A 24,838-nucleotide genomic window follows, 5' to 3' on the forward strand; every position below is an offset into this window, starting at 1 on the left:
AACATTAGAACACAACAGTACAATAAAACTATTGGTGTATTAGTTCATAATGGTTAACCGACTGAGGAATTTATCATGTATACACTGGTGTTCTTTTGATTGACTGGAAATGATCAAAATCAGCACAGACACCTAGTTAAGATAATGGACTACCTTCATTGCCTTCCAACATAATGTTACATAGAAACATAGAAAACCTGCAGCACAATACAGGCCCTTTGGCCCACAAAGCTGTGCCAAACATGTCCCTACCTTAGAACTACCTAGGCTTTACCCATAGCCCTCTATTTTTCTAAGCTCCATGTACCCATCCAGGATGTTAGAGTGAGTTTTTGGGTAGGTAATTTGTTTACACTTAAATGACTTTGGCCACTAGACTTCTATTTGACAAAGGACTGTGGATTGAATCCACAACAATGCATTTCCTAAAAAGGTGTGAATACCAGATGTTTCCGGCACCGTAGTTTGACCTGATGCTGTAGTTTCAAAGACAGTATTATCTATACATTATAAATATTAATTGCCTTCTATGTTAGCACGTAAAATGTATCATAGACTTAACTTGCATTCCTAAAGGCTGTGGATACCAACCCAGACATGTTGGCATCGGAAGGAAAGGATGAAGTCAGAAGGTGTGATGTTTGTATGTAGTTTCAAAAGGAAGCATTGTCTATGCATTGTCCATAACTTTAAGTAGCGATTGCCTTTGTGTTTAGCATATAAATATCGAGCCCACATTGAGCTAACAGACCTTTCTACCGAAAGCATCTCCGTCCGTATGATGCCTGCTGTACCTTGTTGTGTCGAATAAAGAAGCTGCTTTGTATCTACCAGTGACTCTGTCTCTCCGGTAATTTCATCCATGCTACAACATTTGGTGTCAAGAGTGGGATACTTCAGGACCCGTCGTATGCCCAGCGTTCCTAGCAGTCTAAGTTGGTGAGTATTTTTCTAAAATAACACTCACACTTGGATCTGTTCGGTCGGTGGACACACGGGAACACGAGGTATCACGAACGTGGACAGCTGAACTGGTAGATATAAAAGTAGTGTGTGCGTGTGCATGTGTGCTTATGTAAGTAAGGAAACTTTGCATGTTTACCTGGTGAGACTTGGACCACCAGTTGCGAAAGGTGGTAACCAACAGTACAGTTCAAGACGCCAGAGTAGGGGCGTGTATACTCGTTCGGGAAGCTGCATTTTAGTGTATGCGTTTGCAAGTGTGATGCAAAGGAACACAGCAGGCATCATGAGTTCGGGTACTCAAAAGTTGCAAATTGTGGAATACATACTCTGCAGTTTTTAAGTATGTACTGTTTAAAATCTACCCATCTTTTATATTTTGCGTAGTGTGGGAATTAGTGTGGGGATATCTCAAGAAGAGGTTTTACCCAGATGGATCTACCAGAATGGCAACTATTGAAGTCAGGCGACATCAGGTTGAGAACCCTGCCGATCCGAGCCAGCCCTTGACCTTGATTACGACTATTCATAAGCCCTTCACCCCCGGGGAGAAACAGAGCATTTTGTCCAAGTTGTCCTCACTTAAAGTCGCCTGTGGGAATTCAGAGTTCTGGCGCAAGCTCGAGGAAATGGTTGAAATTCACCAGATGCACCCTAAAGATATACATGTGTTAGTGAAAGCCAAGTGCCCAAGGAATATGTGGGACAGTATGGCCCAGGGGGTGCCGGATGGTACATGGGCAACAAAGGGGAGCACCAGTAATGAAGGAAGATATGGCTCTTTTAAAGGGGAAGTGAGGTAGCGACTGGGGAGAGGCGAGAGTAGCTGGGGAACAATAATGGCAGTGACCCAGAGGGCTGATGAGACAGCCATGGATTATGCAGAATGTAAATACTGAGTGTACGAGGAGTATTCAGGGTTGGATAATCCAGGGAGGGATGACCCAGTCTTCCTAAAAATGCTGAAGGAAGGCCTGAGCTCAGCTCACCAAGACGTTTTAGATTTAGGCATAACAGTAGGGTTCACCTACTCTGCGATAGTTTCCTGGGCCAGTGACATAGACCAAAGAAAAGGCAAGAGAAATCGTAAAGTAGGTATAGTGGATGCAGCTGCTGTGACGTCCTGGAGAGTTTGTTTTGCTTGCCAGCAGCCAGGGCACCTAGCAAAGGACTGCCGAACCAGGTATAAGACAGTGAAGGAGTTGATATGCTACAGGTTTGGCTTATCGAGACATGGCTGGAGACAGTGTCCAAAAGGGAGGGGGAAAACCCAAGCGAAGTTCACGGCAGACACCCAGTCACTCACCCCATCAGCAACCAGTCTATCGATCAGATCAAAGAGCTAGTAACGGCGCCTCTTGGGGCAGAAAAAGATGTGGCAGCAGGCTCCACTGCCAGAGCTGGTGACCCGCGGATGTACACAACGGCATTGTCAGGGGGACGACAATGCAATATGTTAGTGGACACAGGGGCATCAGTATCGATAACAGACTTACCCTTACCAACAACCGGACAGGCCAGTTATATCAGGGGTGTAGGAGGGAAAACAGTAAAAGCAGAAAGAAGCGAGAAGCAAATACTAGAAATTGGAGGAGTCCAGCTTCCAGTGTATTTCTGGGTATGTCCAAATAATGAGGGCACAATCCTTGGAATAGACATCCTAGGGGAAGCAGGAGTTGTTATAGATTCGGGAAAGGGAGAAATAGTATGGACGAGTCAGGGGCAGCAAACTCATACAACCAACAGGACACACAGCAACAGTCGCAGCTGCCCCAATCATAGGAGACTGCGGCCCAGATGGGGTCTATGGATTACCTTGTCAGCAGTTCCCAGCAGTGTGGGCTACACACAAGCAAGATTGTGGTCGAGTAAAGATAGACCCAGTTAAAATAGAGGAGGGTCTGTATAAACCCCCTAAGCAGGACCCTATACGAACTGACACACTGACCGCTGTTCAGGGTATAGTGAAGGAACAAAAACACTAGGGGATACTCAGGGAGACTGCAGCCACTCCAGAACATACAGTTTTCCCAGATCCTCCGTAGGCAGATGTGACTGCGAAAAAGGCAGCAGAGGAACAAGAGGCAATTGAAATTGCAAGTGTGCAGGAGGAAACGACAGAAGCCAGCCTAGTAAAATTATATGAAGAGGTAGAGGGAGAAGAGAAGGGAAAATGGAGGAGAAAAGGAGCAAAGAAGGGACCAGATGGGTGCTGGACACATGGGGAGGAAAGAGTCACGGTGGCCCCACCCTGTATTAGACAGATACTACTAAAGTTAAATCATGGGGTGATGCAACAGGGAAGGCAGAGCATGATCACAACCCTCCAGCAGGAATGTTGGTGGTGAGGGATGTTGAGAAATTCTGCCACTGTTGTATCATTTGTGCCCAGCATAACCCTGGTAAGGGCAGAAAGCTACAGCTGGCAAATCAGCCTCGGCCGAGGGGACCCTGGGAAAACATCCAGATAGACTTCACAGGGCCCCTGCCAAAAAGCAGGGGGAGAAGCTACTGTCTAGTAATTACGGATCACTTCACTCGGTGGGTAGAGGCTTTCCCAACAAAGGACTGCACCGCCCGCAACGCTGCATGGATCCAAGTTCAGGAAGGCTGGTTGCTGAAGGTAGATGATTAATTTTATACCATAGTATAGAAATTTATTGGGAAATAGACGGGGAGGGATTTTTGAGTTAAAGCAGAGACAGCAAGTTCAACCACTTAGATGGCATTTCAGACTGCACACGGTATCTGAAAGCAGTCACCCCGAGTCTGAGAAGCTGGGCCCTTTTCAGCAGTTGAGCCAGTGATCGACGGAACAGTTCGGAAGGGGGTGCCACTGGGGTGAGGTCCTTACAGATATTTACATAGAGGCCACCCCAACCCCTTCCTGTACATCGATGAGAGAGCCTGAGGGTGCTCCTGGAGGGAGAGTTTCAGCGACCAGAGGATAAAGGGCTGAAGACAAAGGAATGTGATTAAGCTGCAGTCAGCTTGCAGGGAAACAGCTGTCAGGCACACGAAAGGAGCCGCATTTCTAAAGACTTGGAACAGCCTCTCTGCTTAACATTTGGTAGGTAGCGATTAGGTAATGCTAGGATAGATAGAGGTACATAAAATTGGGGGGGGGGGGGGGAGGAATTTCGAGACGCAGCATTTTTGCGGCCCTATTTGAGCAGATCCTCCTAGGTTGGCCTTTCCTGATACAAATTTCAATTTTCTCCAGCAGAGCCAAAAGGAGGGACTGTAGGAGTAAGTTTTTGGGTAGATGATTTGTTTACACTTAAATGACTTTGGCCACCAGACTTCTATTTGACAAAGGACTGTGGATTGAGTCCACAACAATGCGCTTCCTAAAAAGGTGTGAATACCAGATGCTTCTGGCACCGTAGTTTGACCTGATGCTGTAGTTTCAAAGACAGTATTATCTATACATTATAAATATTAATTGTCTTTTATGTTAGCACGTAAAATGCCAAATAAATGTATTGTGGATTTAACTAAAGGCTGTGGATACCAACCCAGACATGTTGGCACCGGAAGGAAAGGATGAAGTCCGAAGGTGTGATGTTTGTATGTAACTTCAAAAGGAAGCATTGTCTATGCATTGTCTATAACTTTAAGTAGTGATTGCCTTTGTGTTTAGCATATAAATATCGAGCCCACATTGAGCTAACAGACCTTTCTACCGAAAGCGTCTCCATCCGTATGACTCCTGCTTGTTGTGTCAAATAAAGAAGCTGCTTTGTATCTACCAGTGACTCTGTCCCTCCAGTGATTCCATCCACGCTACAACACAGGAGTCTCTTAAAAGACGCTATCATTTCCGCCTCCACCGCCGGCAGCCCACTCCACGCACTCACCACTCTGCATAAAAAAAACTTCCCCCTGACATCTCTGTACCTACTTCCAAGCACCTTAAAACTATGCCCTCTCATGCTAGCCATTCCAGCCCTGGGGAAAAGCCTCTGAATATCCACACAATCAATGCCTCTCATTATCTCTCAAAGGAGAAAAGGCCAAGTTCACTCAACCTATTCTCATAAGGCATGCTCCCCAATCCAGACAACATCCTTGTAAATCTCCTCTGCACCCATTCCATGGTTTCCACGTCCTTCCTGTAGTGAGGCGACCAGAACTGAGCACAGTACTCCAAGTGGGGTCTGACCAGGGTCCTATATAGCTGCAACATTACCTCTCAGCCCTTAAACTCAATCCCACGGTTGATGAAGGCCAATGCACCGTATGCCTTCTTAACCACAGAGTCAACCTGCATAGCAGCTTTGAGTGCCCTATGGACTCGGACCCCAAGATCCCTCTGATCCTCCACAATGCCAAGAGTCTTACCATTAATACTATATTCTGCCATCATATTTGACCAACCAAAATGAACCACCTCACATTTATCTGGGTTGAACTCCATCTGCCACTTCTCAGCCCAGTTTTGCATCCTATCAGTGTCCCACTGTAACCTCTGACAGCCCTCCACACTATCCACAACACCTCCAACCTTTGTGTCATCAGCAAATTCACTAACCCATCCCTCCACTTCCTCATCCAGGTCATTTATAAAAATCACAAAGAGTAAGGGTCCCAGAGCAGATCCCTGAGGCACACCACTGGTCACCGACTTCCACACAGAATATGACCCATCTACAACCACTCTTTGCCTTCTGTGGGCAAGCCAGTTCTGGATCCACAAAGCAATGTCTCCTTGCATCCCATGCCTCCTTACTTTCTCAATAAGCCTTGCATGAGGTATCTTATCAAATGCCTTGCTAAAATCCATATACACTACATCTACAGCTCTACCTTCATCAACGTGTTTAGTCACATCCTCAAAAAGTTCAATCAGGCTCGTAAGGCACGACCTGCCTTTGACAAAACCGTGCTGACTAATCCTAATCATATTATGCCTCTCCCCCAAGTGTTCATAAATCCTGCCTCTCTGGATCTTCTCCATCAACTTACCAACCACTGAAGTAAGACTCACGGGCCTACAATTTCCTGGGCTATCTCTACTCCCTTTTTCAAATAAGGAACAACATCCACAACCCTCCAATCCTCCGGAACTTCTCCTGTCCTCATTGATGATGCAAAGATCATTGCCAGAGGCTCAGCCATCTCCTCACTCGCTTCCCACAGTAGCCTGGGGTACATTTTGTCCGGTCCCAGAGACTTATCCAACTTGAGGCTTTCCAAAAGCTCCAGCACATCCTCTTCCTTAATATCTACATGCCCAAGTTTTTCAGTCCAACAATAGACTTCCTGGCATCCTGCATAGTCACTAGCTCAGGTTCAGTTGAGTCATCTTCTTCACCTTGCTTGTCTTTGTATTCTTTGCATTGATATTTTGATTGCATCCCCCAAATCTTCATTTTCATTGTAACATTCAAGATGATTGTTGCTAACTTCAAATTCTTCACAGCTCCTAACATTAAGTGGTGAAATTGTTTCATTTTCACTCCCAGCCATTTCTGGCATTTGCAAAGATGAATACTTGAAACCGCAGTGAGCAAAACAGTTCTGAATTGCTTTGCTGCTAATCTCTCATCAACTATCAGTGACAAACTGTACTGCTTGTAAAAGGTTTGTGCAACACACATCAAAGTTGCTGGTGAACGCAGCAGACCAGGCAGCATCTCTAGGAAGAGGTACAGTTGACGTTTCAGGCAGAGATCCTTTGTCAGGACTAACTGAAGGAAGAGTTAGTAAGAGATTTGAAAGTGGGAGGGGGAGGGGGAGATCCAAAATGATGGGAGAAGACAGGAGGGGGAGGGATGGAGCCAAGAGCTGGACAGGTGATTGGCAAAAGGGGATATGAGAGGATCATGGGACAGGAGGTCCGGTGAGAAAGACAAGGGGGGGGGAACCCAGAGGATGGGCAAGGGGTATAGTCAGAGGGACAGAGGGAGAAAAAGGAGAGAGAGAGAAAGAATGTGTGTATATAAATAAATAACGGATGGGGTACGAGGGGGAGGTGGGGCATTAGCGGAAGTTTGAGAAGTCAGTGTTCATGCCATCAGGTTGGAGGCTACCCAGACGGAATATAAGGTGTTGTTCCTCCAACCTGAGTGTGGCTTCATCTTTACAGTAGAGGAGGCCATGGATAGACATATCAGAATGGGAATGGGATGTAGAATTAAAATGTGTGGCCACTGGGAGATTCTGCTTTCTCTGGTGGACAGAGTGTAGGTGTTCAGCAAAGCGGTCTCCCAGTCTGCGTCGGGTCTCGCCAATATATAGAAGGCCACATCAGGAGCACCGGACGCAGTATATCACTCCAGCCGACTCACAGGTGAAGTGTCACCTCACCTGGAAGGACTGTCTGGGGCCCTGAATGGTGGTAAGGGAGGAAGTGTAAGGGCATGTGTAGCACTTGTTCTGCTTACAAGGATAAGTGCCAGGAGGGAGATCAGTGGGGAGGGATTGGGGGGATGAATGGACAAGGGAGTCGCGTAGGCAGCAATCCCTGCGGAAAGCAGAGAGAAGGGGGGAGGGAAAGATGTGCTTAGTGGTAGGATCCCGTTGGACGTGGCGGAAGCTACGGAGAGTAATATGTTGGACCCGGAGGCTGGTGGGGTGGTAGGTGAGGACCAGGGGAACCCTATTCTTAGTGGGGTGGCGGAAGGATGGAGTGAGAGCAGGTGTGCGTGAAAGGTTTGTACTAACTTCCTTGGCTATTAATGATGTCAGTAGATTTTCTTCAATGGATTTGAGAATGTGGTTCGCAACTTTCCATTATGTCTTTAAACTTTTTAATGACCCCCATATCCATTGGCTGCACCAAGGATGTTGTTTTGGCAGGCAGAAACTCCAGACGGATGTTTCTCAAACATTCTACATCAGGGTGTGCTACACAATTGTCAACAAGCAGAAGAATTTTACTTGATTTCCCATGCAGCTTCTTATCCCAACTTATCAGACATTTCTTAAAATTTTAGAAGTCATCCAGGCCTTATTGGTATAGTACTCAATTGGTAAACTCTCCATTCTGAGCACCTTCAAGCATCGAATATAACGCTTTTCCCAAAAACCAACATCTTGCTTTAAATCAGCAACACAGACAAAATGCTGGAGGAACTCAGCTGACCAGGCAGCATCTATGGAAAAACAGTAAACAGTCAATGTATCAGATCAGCCGTTCATTATTTTCCATAGATACTGTCTGACCTGAGTTCCTCCAGCATTTCATATGTGCTGCTTTGGATTTCTAGCATCTGGAGATTTTCCAGATTTCTTTCATCTGTTCCTAACATGTTTGCACAACACAACACAGTTTTGTGATCCATTGCTGTCTTTGAAATTGATAGTGTTGCGTATTTGTAGCAAGGGGAACAATCCAGGCTGGCACAATAAAAAGGGCCTGTTTCATCGACACTGTGAATACCACCTGCACAAAATTATTGAAGCAAGCTGGGGAATTTTCTAGATTTCTACGTTTCTGCACTTACAGCATCAGCACTACCATTATCGAGACAACCAACCATCTTTTGCAATTGTAGATTTTGCCATTGTAGATTTTGCCACTCCAGTTATCTCTGCCAGCTGATGATAAGTAATGTTAGACAGATGGCTTTTAACTTGGTTCAGTAGTGTAATTTTTTTTGGCTAGTGTCAATTCTTTTCATAGCATCTTGGCAAGGGTCAAAATTTAAAAATGATCAAAAATCACTGCTTTTGAATTGGTGTCCTTCAGCCTAGAGACATAACACAAGCACATATGACTGATGGCTTTAAGCATGGTGTAGTATCTAACGGCCACACAAGTGCACTTGACTGTCTCCTATCCTAATTAAGCAATGTAGTGCCCCAAATAAATAAAGGGAATCCTGGCTAGTTTCTTGATTTGTTTTTATTCTTTAAGAGTTGTCCCAAATAAGCAGCTGACCCAATTAACCCATGGCCCAATTATCCAGAATTCACTGTACATACTCTTTGAGTCAGTATGGGTGGAAGTCAGGAACAGGAAGGGAGCAGTTACTCTACTGGGAGTATTCTATAGGCCCCCTGGTAGCAGCAGAGATACTGAGGAGCAGATTGGGAGGCAGATTTTGGAAAAGTGCAAAAATAGCAGGGTTGTTATCATGGGTGACTTAACTTCCCTAATATTGATTAGCACCTGATTAGTTCCAAGGGTTTAGATGGGGCACAGTTTGTTAAGTGTGCCCAGGACAGATTCCTGTCACAGTATGTTGACAGGCCGTCTAGGGGGAATGCCATACTAGGTCTAGTATTAGGTAACGAACTGGGTCAGGTCACAGATCTCTCAGTGGGTGAGCATCTGGGGAACAGTGACCACCACTCCCTGGCCTTCAGCATTATCATGGAAAAGGATAAAATCAGAGAGGACAGGAAATTTTTTAAATGGGGAAGGGAAAATTATGAGACTATAAGGCTAGAACCTGCGGGTGTGAAATGGGATAATATTTTTGCAGGGAAGTGTACTATCGATATGTGGTCGATGTTTAGAGATCTCTTGCAGGATGTTAGGGATAAATTTGACCCAGTGAGGAAGATAAAGAATGGTAGGATGAAGGAACAATGGGTGACAAGTGAGGTGGAAAATCTAGTCAGGTGGAAGAAGGCAGCATACACGAGGATTAGGAAGCAAGGATCGGATGGGTCTATTGAGGAATATAGGGTAGCAAGAAAGGAGCTTAACGGACTGAGAAGAGCAAGAAGGGGGCATAAGAAGGCCTTGGGGAGTAGGGTAAAGGAAAACCACAAGGCATCCTTCAATTATGTGAAGAACAAAAGGATGACAGGAGTGGAGGTAGGACCGATTAGAGATAAAGGTGGGAAGATGTGCCTGGAGGCTGTGGAAGTGAGCGAGGTCCTCAATGAATACTTCTCTTAGGTATTCACCAATGAGAGGGAACGTGATGATGGTGAGGACAATGTGAGTGAGGTTGATGTTCTGGCACATGTTGATATTAAGGGAGAGTTGGTGTTGGAGTTATTAAAATACATTAGGACGGATAAGTCCCCGGGGCCTGACGGAATATTCCCCAGGCTGCTCCACAAGGTGAGGGAAGAGATTGCTGAGCCTCTGGCTAAGATCTTTATGTCCTCGTTGTCTACAGGAATGGTACCGGAGGATTGGAGGGAGGCGAATGTTGTCCCCTTGTTCAAAAAAGGTAGTAGGGATAGTCCGGGTAATTACAGACCAGTGAGCCTTACGTCTGTAGTGGGAAAGCTGTTGGAAAAGATTCTTAGAGATAGGATCTCTGGGCATTTAGACAATCATGGTCTGATCAGGGACAGTCAGCATGGCTTTGTAAAGGGCAGATTGTGCCTAACAAGCCTGATAGAGTTCTTTGATGAGGTGACCAGGCATATAGATGAGAGTAGTACAGTGGATGTGATCTATATGGATTTTAGTAAGACATTTGACAAGGTTCCACATGGTAGGCTTATTCAGAAAGTCAGAAGGCATGGGATCCAGGGAAGTTTGGCCAGCTGGATTCAGAAGCGGCTTGCCATCAGAAGGCAGAGAGTTGTGGTGGAGAGAGTACATTCGGATTGGAAGGTTGTGACTAGTGGTGTCCCACAAGGATCGGTTCTGGGACCTCTACTTTTCGTGATTTTTATTAACGCCCTGGATGTGGGGGTAGAAGGGTGGGTTGGCAAGTTTGCAGACGACACAAAGGTTGGTGCTGCTGTCGATAATGTAGAGGATTGTCGAAGATTGCTGAGAGACATTGATAGTTTGCAGAAGTGGGCTGAGAAGTGGCAGATGGAGTTCAACCCAGAGAAGTGTGAGGTGGTACACTTTGAAAGGACAAACTCCAAGGCCGAGTATAAAGTAAATGGCAGGATACTTGGTAGTGTGGAGAAGCAGAGGGATCTGGGGGGTACATGTCCACAGATCCCTGAAAGTTGCCTCACAGGTGGATAGGGTAGTTAAGAAAGCTTATGGGGTGTTAGTTTTCATAAGTCGAGGGACAGAGTTTAAGAGTCACGATGTAATGATGCAGCTCTATAAAACTCTGGTTAGGCCACACTTGGAGTACTGTGTCCAGTTCTGGTTGCCTCACTAGGAAGGATGTGGAAGCATTGGAAAGGGTGCAGAGGAGATTTACCAGGATGCTGCCTGGTTTAGAAAGTATGCATTATGATCAGAGATTAAATTAAGGGAGCTAGGGCTTTACTCTTTGGAGAGAAGGAGGATGAGAGGAGACATGATAGAGTTATACAAGATATTAAGAGGAATAGATAGAGTGGATAGCCAGCGCCTCTTTCCCACGACACCACTGCTCGATACAAGGGGACATGGCTTTAAGGTAAGGGGTGGGAAGTTCAAGGGGGATATTAGAGGAAGGTTTTTTACTCAGAGAGTGGTTGGTGCGTGGAATACACTGCCTGAGTCAGTGGTGGAGGCAGATACACTAGTGAAACTTAAAAGATTCCTAGACAGGTATATGGAGGAACTTAAGGTGGGGGGGTTATATGGGAAGCAGGGTTTGAGGGTCAGCACAATGTGGGCCGAGGGGCCTGTACTGTGCTGTACTATTCTATGTTCTATACAAAAGAAAAATTAAATTTAATTAACTAATGCAAAAACAGAGCAAAAATAATGAGGAAGTGTTCTTGGGTTCATTGTCCATTCAGAAATTTGATGGAGAAGAAGCCGTTTCTAAAACATTAAGTGGGTTTCCTCGGGCTTCTGTACCTCCTCCCAGAAGGCAGCAATGAGAAGAGCGCTTGTCCTGGCTGATGGGGGTTTGCACTGATGGATGCTGTTTTGAGACAACACTTTTGAAGATGACCTTGATACTTAGGAGGATAGTGTCCATGATGGAGCTGGCTGAGCTTGCAACCCTCCGCAGCTTTTTCTGATTCTGTAAGTAGCCCCTCCATACCAGACAGTGATGCAACCAGTTAAAGTGATCTCCACGGTACATCTGTAGAAAATTACTTCAGTCTTTGGCGACATAACAAACCAGAGTCCTCATGAAATAGAGCCACTGGCATGCAGTCTTTGTAATTGCATCAATATGTTGGGCCCAGGATTGACTCAGAGATGATGACACCCAGGAACTTGAAATTGTTCACCTTTTCCACTGCTGATCCCTCAATGACTCGTGTGTGCTCGATTGACTTCCCCTTCCTGAGGCCCACAATCAATTCCTTGGTCGTACTAACACGGAGTACAAGGTTGTTGTTGCAATACCATTTATCCAGCTGATCAATCTTGGTCTTCATCACCATCTGACAAGGGACTTTCCCAGGCACAGGGAGTGGGAGGATCTGGGAGTGGTCCTCCTCTACAGACCCAGGAAAAAAAAAGAAACCATTCGAAGTTGTATCCCCTCAGACAATTTGATCTCACAGTAACAAGCGAATGGTGTTAGCAGCCCTGGCTTTTGAAGGACATGACTGCACTCTGAAAATGAAAGCAGGGTGGAGACTCATTCCCCGTATTAATACTCCATTTTACCCATCTATTCTTATTATTTGTAATTCATAAACCAGTCCTGCCCAGTTTTACCTTAGGACTGGGTGAAAGAATGCAGACAGACATCATTCAGCATTTATATTATTGTTGATAGCAATGATCCGTTTACAAATAATATATCTAACTTTCAGTAATTTCTCCCCTCCCCCTTCTCTCTTTATTCATTCCCCATTCTGGTTCTCTCATCTCGTCACCTGCCTAATACCTCCCTCTGGTGTACCTCCTCTTTCCTTTTCTCCTATGGTCCACTGCCCTGTTTTAACAGGTTTTCTTCTTCAGTTCTTTACCTCTTCCACCAATCACCTCAGCTTCTCATTCAACCCATTTATCTTCCCCTTACCTTCTCTCACCTATCATCTGTTAGTTTGTACACCTTCCCCTTCCACCACCTTCTTATTCTGGTTTCTACCCCCCACCCCACCCCATCCTTTCCAGTCCTGATGAGGAGTCCAAGCCCGACATATCAACTGTTTATTCCTCTCCATAGATGCTGCCTGACCTGCTGAGTTCCTCCAGCATTTTATATGTTGCTCAGAATTTCCAGCATCTGCCGAATCCCATAGGTTTATGATTTATAACCTCCATCAGTGTCCTGATGTAGAATTTATGGAGACACTGGTCAACATCCTGGTTCTTCATGCTCTGAATTCTATCACTCCAATGTTAGCTAAACGATGATAGTCTGAACAGGAAATCTCAAGGTTGTCTCACTTCTCTCTTCTGCTACACTAAAAATGCAAAATCCTGTAAACTTATCAAAGACAGATTTTTGTCTGCTGAAAAAACATTAACACCAACTGCAGATTTAAAGATCTGTTTAAATATTGATGCAGATACGAGATCTGTGTGATGGGACAATGAAGTTCCCACTTTGCAACGCACCGCACAGCGATACCCATACAGAGAAGAAACCACTTCCTTCAGGGGAAAAGTAGGGGATAAACTAAATGAACAGCTGCCTTATCTAGCCACTTTAAGAACGATTCTTAACAGGCCTTTGAAATGTGTGTACCTCAATGCAAGAAGCATCAGGAACAAAGGTGATGAACTGAGAGCTTGGATACATACATGGAATTATGATGTAGTGGCCATTACAGAGACTTGGCTGGCACCAGGGCAGGAATGAATTCTCAATATTCCTGGATTTCAGTGCTTTAAAAGGGATAGAGAGGGCAGAAAAAGGGGAGGAGGGGTGGCATTACTGGTCAGGGATACTATTACAGCTACAGAAAGGGTGGGTAATATAGCAGGATCCTCTTTTGAGTCAGTATGGCTGGAAGTCAGGAACAGGAAGGGAGCAGTTACTCTACTGGGAGTATTCTATAGGCCCCCGATAGCAGCAGAGATACTGAGGAGCAGATTGGGAGGCAGATTTTGGAAAGGTGCAAAAATAACAAGGTTGTTATCATGGGTGACTTTAACTTCTCTAATATTGATTGGCACCTTATTAGTTCCAAGGGTTTAGATGGGGCAGAGTTAAGTGTGTCCAGGACAGATTCCTGTCACAGTATGTGGACAGGCCGACTAGGGGGAATACCATACTAGATCCAGTACTAGGTAATGAACCGGGTCAGGTCACAGATCTCTCAGTGGGTGAGCATCCGGGGGACAGTGACCACCACTCCCTGGCCTTTAGCATTATCATGGAAAAGGATAGAATCAGAGGACAGGAAAATTTTTAATTGGGGAAGGGCAAATTATGAGGCTATAAGGCTAGAACTTGCGGGTGTGAATTGAGATGATGTTTTTGCAGGGAAATGTACTAAGGACATGTGGTCAATGTTTAGAGATCTCTTGCAGGATGTTAGGGATAAATTTGTCCCAGTGAGGAAGATAAAGAATGGTAGGATGAAGTGGGTGACAAGTGAGGTGGAAAATCTAGTCAGGTGGAAGAAGGCAGCATACATGAGGTTTAGGAAGCAAGGATCAGATGGATCTATTGAGGAATATAGGGAAGCAAGAAAGGAGCTTAAGAAGGGGCTGAGAAGAGCAAGAAGGGGCATGAGAAGGTCTTGCCGAGTAGGGTAAAGGAAAACCCCAAGGCATTCTTCAATTATGTGAAGAACAAAAGGATGACAGCAGTGAAGGTAGGACCGATTAGAGATAAAGGTGGGAAGATGCACCTGGAGGCTGTGAAAGTGAGCGAGGTCCTCAATGAATACTTCTCTTCGGTATTCACCAATGAGAGGGAACTTGATGATGGTGAGGACAATATGAGTGAGGTTGATGTTCTGGAGCCTGTTGATATTAAGGGAGAGTTGGTGTTGGCATTGTTAAAATACATTAGGACAGATAAGTCCCCGGGGCCTGACGGAATATTCCCCAGGCTGCTCCACGAGGCAAGGGAAGAGATTGCTGAGCCTCTGGTTAGGATCTTTATGTCCTTATTGTCCACGGGAATGGTACTGGAGGATTGGAGGGAGGCAAATGTTGTCCCCTTGTTCAAAAAAGGTAGTAGGGATAGTCTGGGTAATTACAGACCAGTGAGCCTTACATCTGTGGTGGGAAAGCAGTTGGAAAAGATTCTTAGAGATAGGATCTATGGGCATTTTAGAGAACCATGGTCTGATCAGGGACAGTCAGCATGGCTTTGTGAAGGGCAGATCGTGTCTAACAAGCCTGATAGAGTTCTTTGAGGAGGTGACCAGGCATATAGATGAGGGTAGTGCAGTGGATGTGATCTATATGGATTTTAGTAAGGCATTTGACAAGGTTCCACACGGTAGGCTTATTCAGAAAGTCAGAAGGCATGGGATCCAGGGAAGTTTGGCCAGGTGGATTCAGAATTGGCTTGCCTGCAGAAGGCAGAGGGTCGTGGTGGAGGGAGTACATTCAGATTGGAGGATTGTGACTAGTGGTGTCCCACAGGATCTGTTCTGGGACCTCTACTTTCTGTGATTTTTATTAACGACCTGGATGTGGGGGTAGAAGGGTGGGTTAGCAAGTTTGCAGACGACACAAAGGTTGGTGGTGTTGTAGATAGTGTAGAGGATTGTCAAAGATTGCAGAGAGACATTGATAGGATGCAGAAGTGGGCTGAGAAGTGGCAGATGGAGTTCAACCCGGAGAAGTGTGAGGTGGTACACTTTGAAAGGACAAACTCCAAGGCAGAGTACAAAGTAAATGGCAGGATACTTGGTAATGTGGAGGAGCAGAGGGATCTGGGGGTACATGTCCACAGATCCCTGAAAGTTGCCTCACAGGTGGATAGGGTAGTTAAGAAAACTTATGGGGTGTTAGTTTTCATAAGTCGAGGGACAGAGTTTAAGAGTCACGATGTAATGATGCAGCTCTATAAAACTCTGGTTAGGCCACACTTGGAGTACTGTGTCCAGTTCTGGTTGCCTCACTAGGAAGGATGTGGAAGCATTGGAAAGGGTGCAGAGGAGATTTACCAGGATGCTGCTTGGTTTAGAGAGTATGCATTATGATCAGAGATTAAGGGAGCTAGGGCTTTACTCTTTGGAGAGAAGGAGGAAGAGAGGAGACATGATAGAGGTATACAAGATAATAACAGGAATAGATAGAGTGGATAGCCAGCGCCTCTTCCCCAGGGCACCACTGCTTAATACAAGAGGACATGGCTTTAAGGTAAGGGGTGGGAAGTTTAAGGGGGATATTAGAGGAAGGTTTTTTTATTCAGAGAGTGGTTGGTGCGTGGAATGCACTGCCTGAGTCAGTGGTCAAGGCAGATACACTAGTGAAGTTTAAGAGACTACTAGACAGGTATATGGAGGAATTTAAGGTGGGAGGTTATATGGGAGGCAGGGTTTGAGGGTCGGCACAACATTGTGGGCCAAAGGGCCTGTACTGTGCTGTACTATTCTATGTTCTATGTAAACAGGCCTCTGCGCTGCCACAGGCGTTTCCATGTGAAAAGCCCAAAGTTCAAGTTTATTATCATTCAACCACACATGTGTGTACAGCTAAACAATACATCATCGGTCTAGGACCAATGTGCAGAACACTGTATATACAGTATAGTCACTCATAGTACATGCAAGCTGTAATAATCCTCCATCCACAAAAATTTCAGTATAAATACAAAGCGACAAAAGACAGATCTGTATAAGTTTATGCAGGTAATTTCTCAGCACCATCTATAATGAAGACAGTAAATTATCCCATTATACCTGATTCACGTTGTGGTTCAATGGTTTTGTTTGCAGTCCACATATTTCGTTGCCATTTAACAACCTTACAGCAAATGCGACCATGATCCTATCGCTTTACAAGGTCTACCTTTGCAAACGCAGGAAGAAAGATATAAACTATTCCTCACACTGCAAGGATAAGGTACAGATTTAACGTTAAATCTGCGCCGGCCGTTAGCTGTTAGTTTACAGCCACTTCCCCGCCCTTCACATCCACTTCTTTTGCAAAGTCTACACGGAATCACGGAGTGGAGAAGAAAAACGGGCCTTTCGGCCCATCACGACCATTTTAAACTGCCTACACTAATCCCATTTGTCCGCATTACATCTTCATCCTTCTATGCTATTGAATTCGAATCCACCACCACCTCCGGCAGCGAGCTGCAACTATCAACCTCACTTAAAGTTTCCTCAGATTCACGTTAAAATTCCTTTGTTTCAACTTAATCCGTGCTCATTTGATTTCGATACCCCTAATCATGAGGAAAAGACTTCCCCAAATTTCATAATGTATTTTCCCCATCAGAATGACTAAGCTTTCATGTTTCCGTGCTTGGGCTCACATTTGGATAACTTCTCGAATACACCGTAACTTAACCGCTCTTTCAGCCGAACCACGTGTGCACCATTCTCAAGCTGTCCAAAAATAAACCCCCTCTCCGGCCTATAAACGACTCGGCCTTTCTCCAGTCACCGCCTGCCCCTCGCCGAGCTATCCGAGCGCTTAGCAACGATCCGGTTACAAAGCCTATTCGTGTACTTCCGCTCAACCCTCCTACCTACAGCAGTGTCCTGCCCCTCATATGTTGCTCTCCTACCTTGTGCCGCAGCCATGGATTCGAACCTCTGGAGCTCCTGAAGAAGAGTTACCCTTTCCTTGGAGTGCAGGCTGTACACAAAGTCGCGGGCTCCTTGAGCCGTGTAGAGGGGCTCCACTGGCTCTTTGGACGAATAGGTGCCATATCCCTGCCGGTAAGGAGCCAGCTCGGCCATGCTCGACCGCGTGAGCAACGGATCAAGAGCGAGGGACCTGCAGCTTTTCGGTCTACTCGCTGAAGTCAGGCTGGAAAACAGAGTCCGGGACGGGCGCAGAACCCTCGTCAGCAGCATGGCGAAGGCAAAAAGAAAGCGACTGCAAGAAAAAATGTCCTGCTTATTATAGAGCAATGGAAACAAGGGACAGACACAGCGATCGAGAGTCCTAACACTCATTCAAGACCCAGCTCCGCCCAGATGTATCATTGTCGGGGCCGGCCAACGCCGCGTTCCGATTTTGAACTCGAATCCAATGTCTGAAATTTCCAAATCAGCTGATACACAGCCTGAGACGAAGAGAGACTGCCGCTGACAGCTCCAAGAGGAGCAGCGCGCATGCTCCACCCACGCGCTATCGGCGTTGTAGTCTAAATGAAGGAATTTCAACTGGACGGAGCGGTCTCGGAACGACAACTCCCGGCACCCTATGCGCCATCGCCCCAATTATGACGCTCTGCTACCAAACAGCTGGAGGAGCAGTGTGGAAATAGTGCGTCAGACAAAACTATTCAGGGCGTGTGGACCGCATTTTGACACTATGACTCCCATACTTTAGGAAAACGCCCAGTTCACAACCCAAAAATAATGTAATTTCACTCTGCAAGAGTGCATTTGAATAAAATGCGGAACTTTTTCCTTTAGCTCTTTCACTTTGGTTCTTCGACAGTGATTTATTTTGTTCACGTTGCATACTGGGTTTGCTGAATAGGAGGAATGAAACAATTTAGTCTTTGGCACATACTCACACTTTCTGCAATACCTTCAAGTTAGACATTTTTTACAAAAATATTTAAGAAATTTTCCTTACATATTGGAGGCTCACCTGTTAGATACTATTATGAATATGAATCCTTTGATTAAGGGTTCTATTGGAAGAATTTATAATTTATTATTACAATGGGATAAGCGTCCTTTATCTAAGATTAAACAGGATTGGGAAAAAGAACTTAATTTGATTTTTATGACGCAGGATTGGATGCGGATATTGAAGTTGGTTAACTCTTCAATTTGTGCTAGCCATTCATTGATTCAATTTAAAATTGTGCATCGTTATCATTTGACAAAGGAGAGACCTTCTAAAATCTTTTCTCATGTTGATAGTCATTGTGATAGATGTAAAACTGAGATAGCTATACTGACACATATGTTTTGGTCTTGTTCTATATTGGAACAGTTTTGGAAGTTGGTTTTTTCAACAATTTCTAAAGCACTTAAAATTAATTTACAACCTAATAAATTAACTGTGCTTTTTGGAATAATTCCTCAAAATGCTCATGGTATTTCTGTGTCTGACCAACATGTTATTGCATTTGTTACATTGATAGCTAAGAGGGCCATTTTGTTGAAGTGGAAGGATACATCAGCTCACACTTTGTCACAATGGTTCTCTCAACTGATGCTATGTCTTAGTTTGGAGAAAATTAGAAGTCGAACCTTTGAACCTTTATTTGACTTTGAGAAAAGATGGGGCTCATTTGCTCATTATTATCATTTGAGTTAATTGATATAATTTTTCCACAATCTAATTGTAAATTTTTTAGTATATTTTCTTTTCTTGCTAGCGATTTGATGTTTATTTTTAGAAGCTTTTTGTATGACGCATGACTCCGGGGTTGTACACCTAATGGGTTCTTTCTTTTTCTCTCATTTTTCTGCTTATTAGGTTTTTTTTGTTATCACAAATTTTTTTTTCGATCTTTAAGATAAATTTTTTGAGGCATTGTAAGTGTTGTTACTTCTATGTAGTCATGTTATTTTTCCTGTATAATATAACAATAAAAAGATTTGAAAAGAAAAAGAAAGTCTTTGGCACCGAACTAAAACACAAAATTCTGAAACTATTCAACAAGTCAGGCAACGTCTATTGAGGGAAAAAACATAATTAACACATAAGCAACACACATCAAAGTTGCTGGTGAACGCAGCAAGCCAGGCAGCATCTCTAGGAAGAGGTACAGTCGACATTTCGGGCCAAGACCCTTCGTCAGGACTAACTGAAAGAAGAGCTAGTAAGAGATTTGAAAGTGGGAGGGGGAGGGGGAGGGGGAGGGATGGAGCCAAGAGCTGGACAGTTGATTGGCAAAAGGGATATGAGAGGATCATGGGACAGGAGGCCTAGGAAGAAAGAAAAGGGGGAGGGGGAAAAACCCAGAGGATGGGCAAGGGGTATAGTGAGAGGGACAGAGGGAGAAAAAGGAGAGAGAGAAAAAGAAAAAGAATGTGTGTATATAAATAAGTAACGGATGGGGTACGAGGGGGAGGTGGGGCATTAGCAGAAGTTTGAGAAGTCAATGTCCATGCCATCAGGTTGGAGGCTACCCAGACGGAATATAAGGTGTTGTTCCTCCAACCTGAGTGTGGCTTCATCTTTACAGTAGAGGAGGCTGTGGATAGACATATCAGAATGGGAATGGGACGTGGAATTAAAATGTGTGGCCACTGGGAGATCCTGCTTTCTCTGGCTGACAGAGCGTAAGTGTTCAGCGAAACGACCTCCCAGTCTGCATCGGGTCTCACCATTTGCGTTTTTATATTAACACTTAAGGTCTGCAACCCTTCATCAGAATAAACCTGTAGTTCAATTTTTATTATAGATATCTAGCATTAAACTTTTTGGTTTACTTGAATGCATCTATCAGATGTAAACAAAAATAAAAAGATATCATGCTGGAAACATGCCATACATTCAAAGAAATAGCTGACAAAGTAAAACAAAGAAACTGGCAAAATAATCAGCTTGAAATATTAATCTGCATTTGTGTACATAGCAAGAATACGGAGGATGGGATAACACAGATATACTCCTAAAACCATGCGATTTGTGTCCCAGAGGAGAATTTGCAAGTAGTGCTACTCTCATGCACATAGCACCTCTGTACTTTTTGGTAATGCGTTTTGGCGGAGCTGTGAAGGAATCCAGCGTTCTCCTGTTTAATAATGAACTCAGATGACAACAATTGGCTTGGTTTAATGTTATGTGTTTTACCTTGGTTTCTTGGAAAATAATATACCAATATAAATGAATAAAAGAAAGTTAAAATAAGAAATAAGCTATTTAGCCTTTTGAGTCATATCTGTCATGCAACAAGATAATGGAACTCCCGTTCCAGAGACCATTATGCTCGAAAATCCCAGGAGATCAGCTGTAACTGAGGTACTCAAACCACTCCGTCTTGCACCAAAAATCATTCCACGGTCAAAGTCACTTAGATCACATTTCTTCCCCATTCTGATGTTTGTTCTGAACAACAACCGAACCACCTCCTCTTCCTCCTTCTCCTTCTCCTCCCCCTCCTCCTTCTCCTCCTCCTTCTCCTCCTCCTTCTCCTCCTCCTCCTCCTTCTCCTTCTCTTCCTCCTCCTTCTCGTCCTCCTCCTTCTCCTCCTCCTCCTCCTTCTCCTTCTCCTTCTCCTTCCTGTTTAGACGCATCTAGGCGTATTACTGCCCTCCGCAGGATGTATAATTATAGCACTTCAAGGAACTCAAATTCTCGAATATAACCTAGTCTCACATATAAACTGAATAATCAACTCTTCAATAAGATGTTGATTCTCTTGATGGCCAAACAAGGATTTAATAGAAAACCAAAACACATTTAAGCCAGACAGCCTCTTGAACAACATGCTTCTTTCAGTTTTATATCAATTACAGCTCAGCAAAACATGCTGGACTGTTTCTGGACTACCACAGTCACATAATCTAGTAAGATGTTTTCCTATTATCTTTAAATAATAGTTTAGCCCACAGTGACCCAACCTAAGTCTTGTTAATTTCACCATATCTCTACCACTTAAAAGGTAACAGTCTGAGACCTTTTAAATTAGTAGTGACTAGAAAAATAATGCCTGCACTTTAATTCATTTTTCCAATCCTCCTGCCACTTCTTCTCTATATCTTTTTTTAATCCTACTTCTTAATTCTGCTCTTCTTAGGGGAACTCTAATTTCTACTTGCCTGCTCTGTAAGGAAGACTTTACAATGCCATCCACTATTTCATTTCCCTCCACCCCAGCATACCCAGGTATCCATGAAAATCTGACTGCACAACCCATCTTTCCTACTCTAACCAACACTAAGAGAATCTCAATAACTATGTTAGGACAAGCTTTTGATTTATTCCCTTTTATAGCCTCTAAGGCAGCAGCAGAATCCAAACAGATGATAACCCTACGTGGTGGAGAGTCTTCTATCCACCATAAGGCCCAGAGGATTGCTAATAATTCTGTTGCAAAGACAGAAACACCATCTGAAACCCGGTGACCAATCTTAACTCCAAGTTGAGACACATACATCCCAAATCCTGCCTTACTGCTCTCTGGATCCACTGAGCCATCAGTAAAAATCTTCAGATAAGATCCCCATTTATTAATTAAATATTCATTTGTGATCAACGCGGTGTCATGGTCCGATCTATGAAGTCCGCATTCCGGTTTATGGTCCGGTCCATGGACTCGGGACTCCGGGTCTTCCAGCTGTCCCTGGTTTGGTTGAGTTAGTCATAGGCTCCTGATTCCCATCTTTGGGATTGGAATATAAGTAGCCTTGGGGTTGAGTGTGGGCTGCTGGTTTGTCTGGTCAAGATCCCCTGGGAGCAACCTGCTGATGGAAGGCTAGTGAAACCATTTGTGATCTCTAGGCCTGGTTGGAGGACCACCACTTCATGAAGCCTTGTTGCCACTGGTTGGAGTAGTCTTTGCGGTATAGATTCAGCTGTTTCCTGGGCCAGCTGAGTGGCTGTCAGCCGCTCTGAGCTAGGTAGGGATCTGGCTGTTTCCGCAGCCAGTGGAGGTTGCTGGCTGTAACTGTGACTCGGAGTAGCCCTGAAGCAGAGATGGAACTGTCTGTCATTTTTTGGTGTTTATCTCTTCTTGTCCTCGCCTCTGTGGGGTAAGTCAGGCTGTTCTACTTTTGCCCTGCGGGGGGTCATGTCTTGTCCTCGCCTCTGTGGGGTAAGTCAGGCCATTTTGCCATTGCCCCGTGGGGGGGACATGTCTTGTCTTGTCTTTGCCTCTGTTGGGTAAGTCTGGCCGTTCTGCCATTACCCAACAGGTGGACCTGTCCCACCTTGGTGTGGAGAGGTTGAGTCCTAGCTTGTCTAAGTATAAGTCCTGGCTCTGTGTCTATGTACTGTCCTGTCTCATGTTGGTGTCATGTTAACGATGAGTCCCGGCTTTTCGAAGGACAAGTCCCAGCTCTATGTTGATGTTCAGTTCCCAGTCGGTCTCTCAGCTCCAGCCCCCGAGTTATCAGCCTCTGCATTTCAAGCCTCAAGGATCCCGCAGCCAAGCTCCAAGAACCCAAGGCTCGAGGATCCCGCAGCCAAGCTCCAAGAACCCAAGGCTCGAGGATCCCGCAGCCAAGCTCCAAGAACCCAGGCCTCGAGGATCCCACAGCCAAACTCCAAGAAACCAAGGCTCGAGGATCCCGCAGCCAAGCTCCAAGATCCCAAGGCTCGAGGATCCCGCAGCCAAGCTCCAAGAACCCAGGCCTCGAGGATCCCGCAGCCAAGCTCCAAGAAACCAAGGCTCGAGGATCCCGCAGCCAAGCTCCAAGAACCCAGGCCTCGAGGATCCCGCAGCCAAGCTCCAAGAACTCAAGCCTGAAGTCCCCAGCCTCAAGTCTCAAGAGCAAAGACCCCAGCCTGTCTCCAAGCTCAGGCCTCTAGACCCCAGCCACGTCCTGTCCTGAAGCCATGTCATATCCTTGCCTGGTTCTGGGGTCCGAGCCTGAGGCAAGACCCAGGTTCTGGGTCCTTGTCCAGTGTTGGGCTCAGAGTCGAAGCCTTGTCTCCTAGACCATGGTTTCTAGTCCTGGTCCCGCTTTCCCTAGCCCAAGTCTGCATTCTTGTCCCTGCTCCTTGCCTGTAATCCTGTCACGTCCCTACTCTAGTCAAGTCCTGTTCCTTGTACTTCATTGTCTGTGTCTTGCATTTGGGTCCATTCCCAACACCCTATTGTGACACGCTGATGAAATTGCACTGCTTCCTTGAAGCTGAAAAAGGAGGAATAGGTCTACTTCTGGTTCTGGCAAGACCCAAAAAGGGACGGGTGGCAAGCAAATTTGGTCAACTTTGTCTTCCTCAGTCAGTTTCATCTTCACAGCCCAGTTATTAACCAAATCTAAAAATGGATATCTTTTAATTTTACTTTGGCGCTCTGACTTCCCCTGCAAAAGACACTTTGGCAGACAGCTGTGATTGAATCCATTTAACTTTGCCCAATACTGCAGGCCCAACTGAATTCATCTTAAATGCAGAGGCACTTCTCTCATCTCCACACATAATGCCGGGATTGATGTTGTTCTAAAAGCTCCACAACATAGTCTAAGTACTTAGGACTGCACAGTGTCTAGTTTTCCAAGCACTGTCGTAGCAGCAGAACCATTAGCAATACAACTATAATCTATAACTGATCTAATCATAGCTAGATACATTAAGTACATAGTTTCCCGTCCTGCTCCCCAGTCTTATCCAGCAATACTTCTCATAACATTTAAAACTTTCTCACATTTTCACATTGTTTTATCTATATGAACCCTCCAAGTAAGTCTTTCATCAAACCAGACACCTTAAAAACTTGAATACCTTGACTCTTTCTAGTGGAGAATCATGGACACAATTCACAACCAGGAATCTTTCTTCGAAAGCCAAAAATCATCTATTTGGACTTAGAAGCAGAAATTCTGAAACCCCATTTATTAGCCCAGTTTTCAACTGACAAAGCCTTTTGTACCTGCCTTAATATATACTTGATATTTCTCCCTCTTTTCCAGATCGCATCATCATCTACAAACAATGATTTGCCAAATCCTGTCCCTACCTGATCAAAGATATCATTTATCATGACATTAAAAAGAACTGGACTAATGACACTTCCTTGAGGGGTACCATTACCTATTGTAACTGACTTGGAGCTTGTTCCGCCTATTCTTACTTGAATTGTCCTATCCTTAAGGAAATCTTTGATCCAATTAAACATTCTCCCTCTGATTCCCGAATCATAGTTTAATCAATAAGCCATCCTTCCATAGTGAGTCATACGCTCTTTCAATATCTGGAAAAAGAGCTACCATTACTTCTCTATTTTGAAAGGCTTCTTTAATATCATGATCTAAAAGGGCAACAGATTCCATCGTTGATCTTGCAGTTCTAAAACCATTTTGATAGGCAGCAAAATGTCCCTTATTTTCCAAAAGATAAACAAGTCTGTTGGTGACCATTCGTTCCATA

General features: G+C 44.7%; 1 protein-coding gene across 2 annotated transcripts in view; it reads right to left on the reverse strand.

Moving 5' to 3' along the window:
• The window catches only part of tmem65 (transmembrane protein 65), a 111,708-nt gene extending 93,729 nt beyond the window's left edge, over positions 1 to 17,979 (reverse strand). Inside the window, exon 1 of one of the 2 annotated variants that reach the window (XM_072268279.1) lies at positions 17,394 to 17,979. In XM_072268279.1, the coding sequence (XP_072124380.1) occupies positions 17,394 to 17,787 (394 nt within the window). In that variant the 5' untranslated portion in view covers positions 17,788 to 17,979. The remainder of the gene's footprint in view (positions 1 to 17,393) is intronic. The other variant, XM_072268280.1, reaches the window with a different exon arrangement.
• Positions 17,980 to 24,838: the final 6,859 nt, after the last annotated feature.

This window comes from Mobula birostris, chromosome 9, assembly GCF_030028105.1.
Source record: "Mobula birostris isolate sMobBir1 chromosome 9, sMobBir1.hap1, whole genome shotgun sequence".
NCBI classification, from domain to species: domain Eukaryota; kingdom Metazoa; phylum Chordata; class Chondrichthyes; order Myliobatiformes; family Myliobatidae; genus Mobula; species Mobula birostris.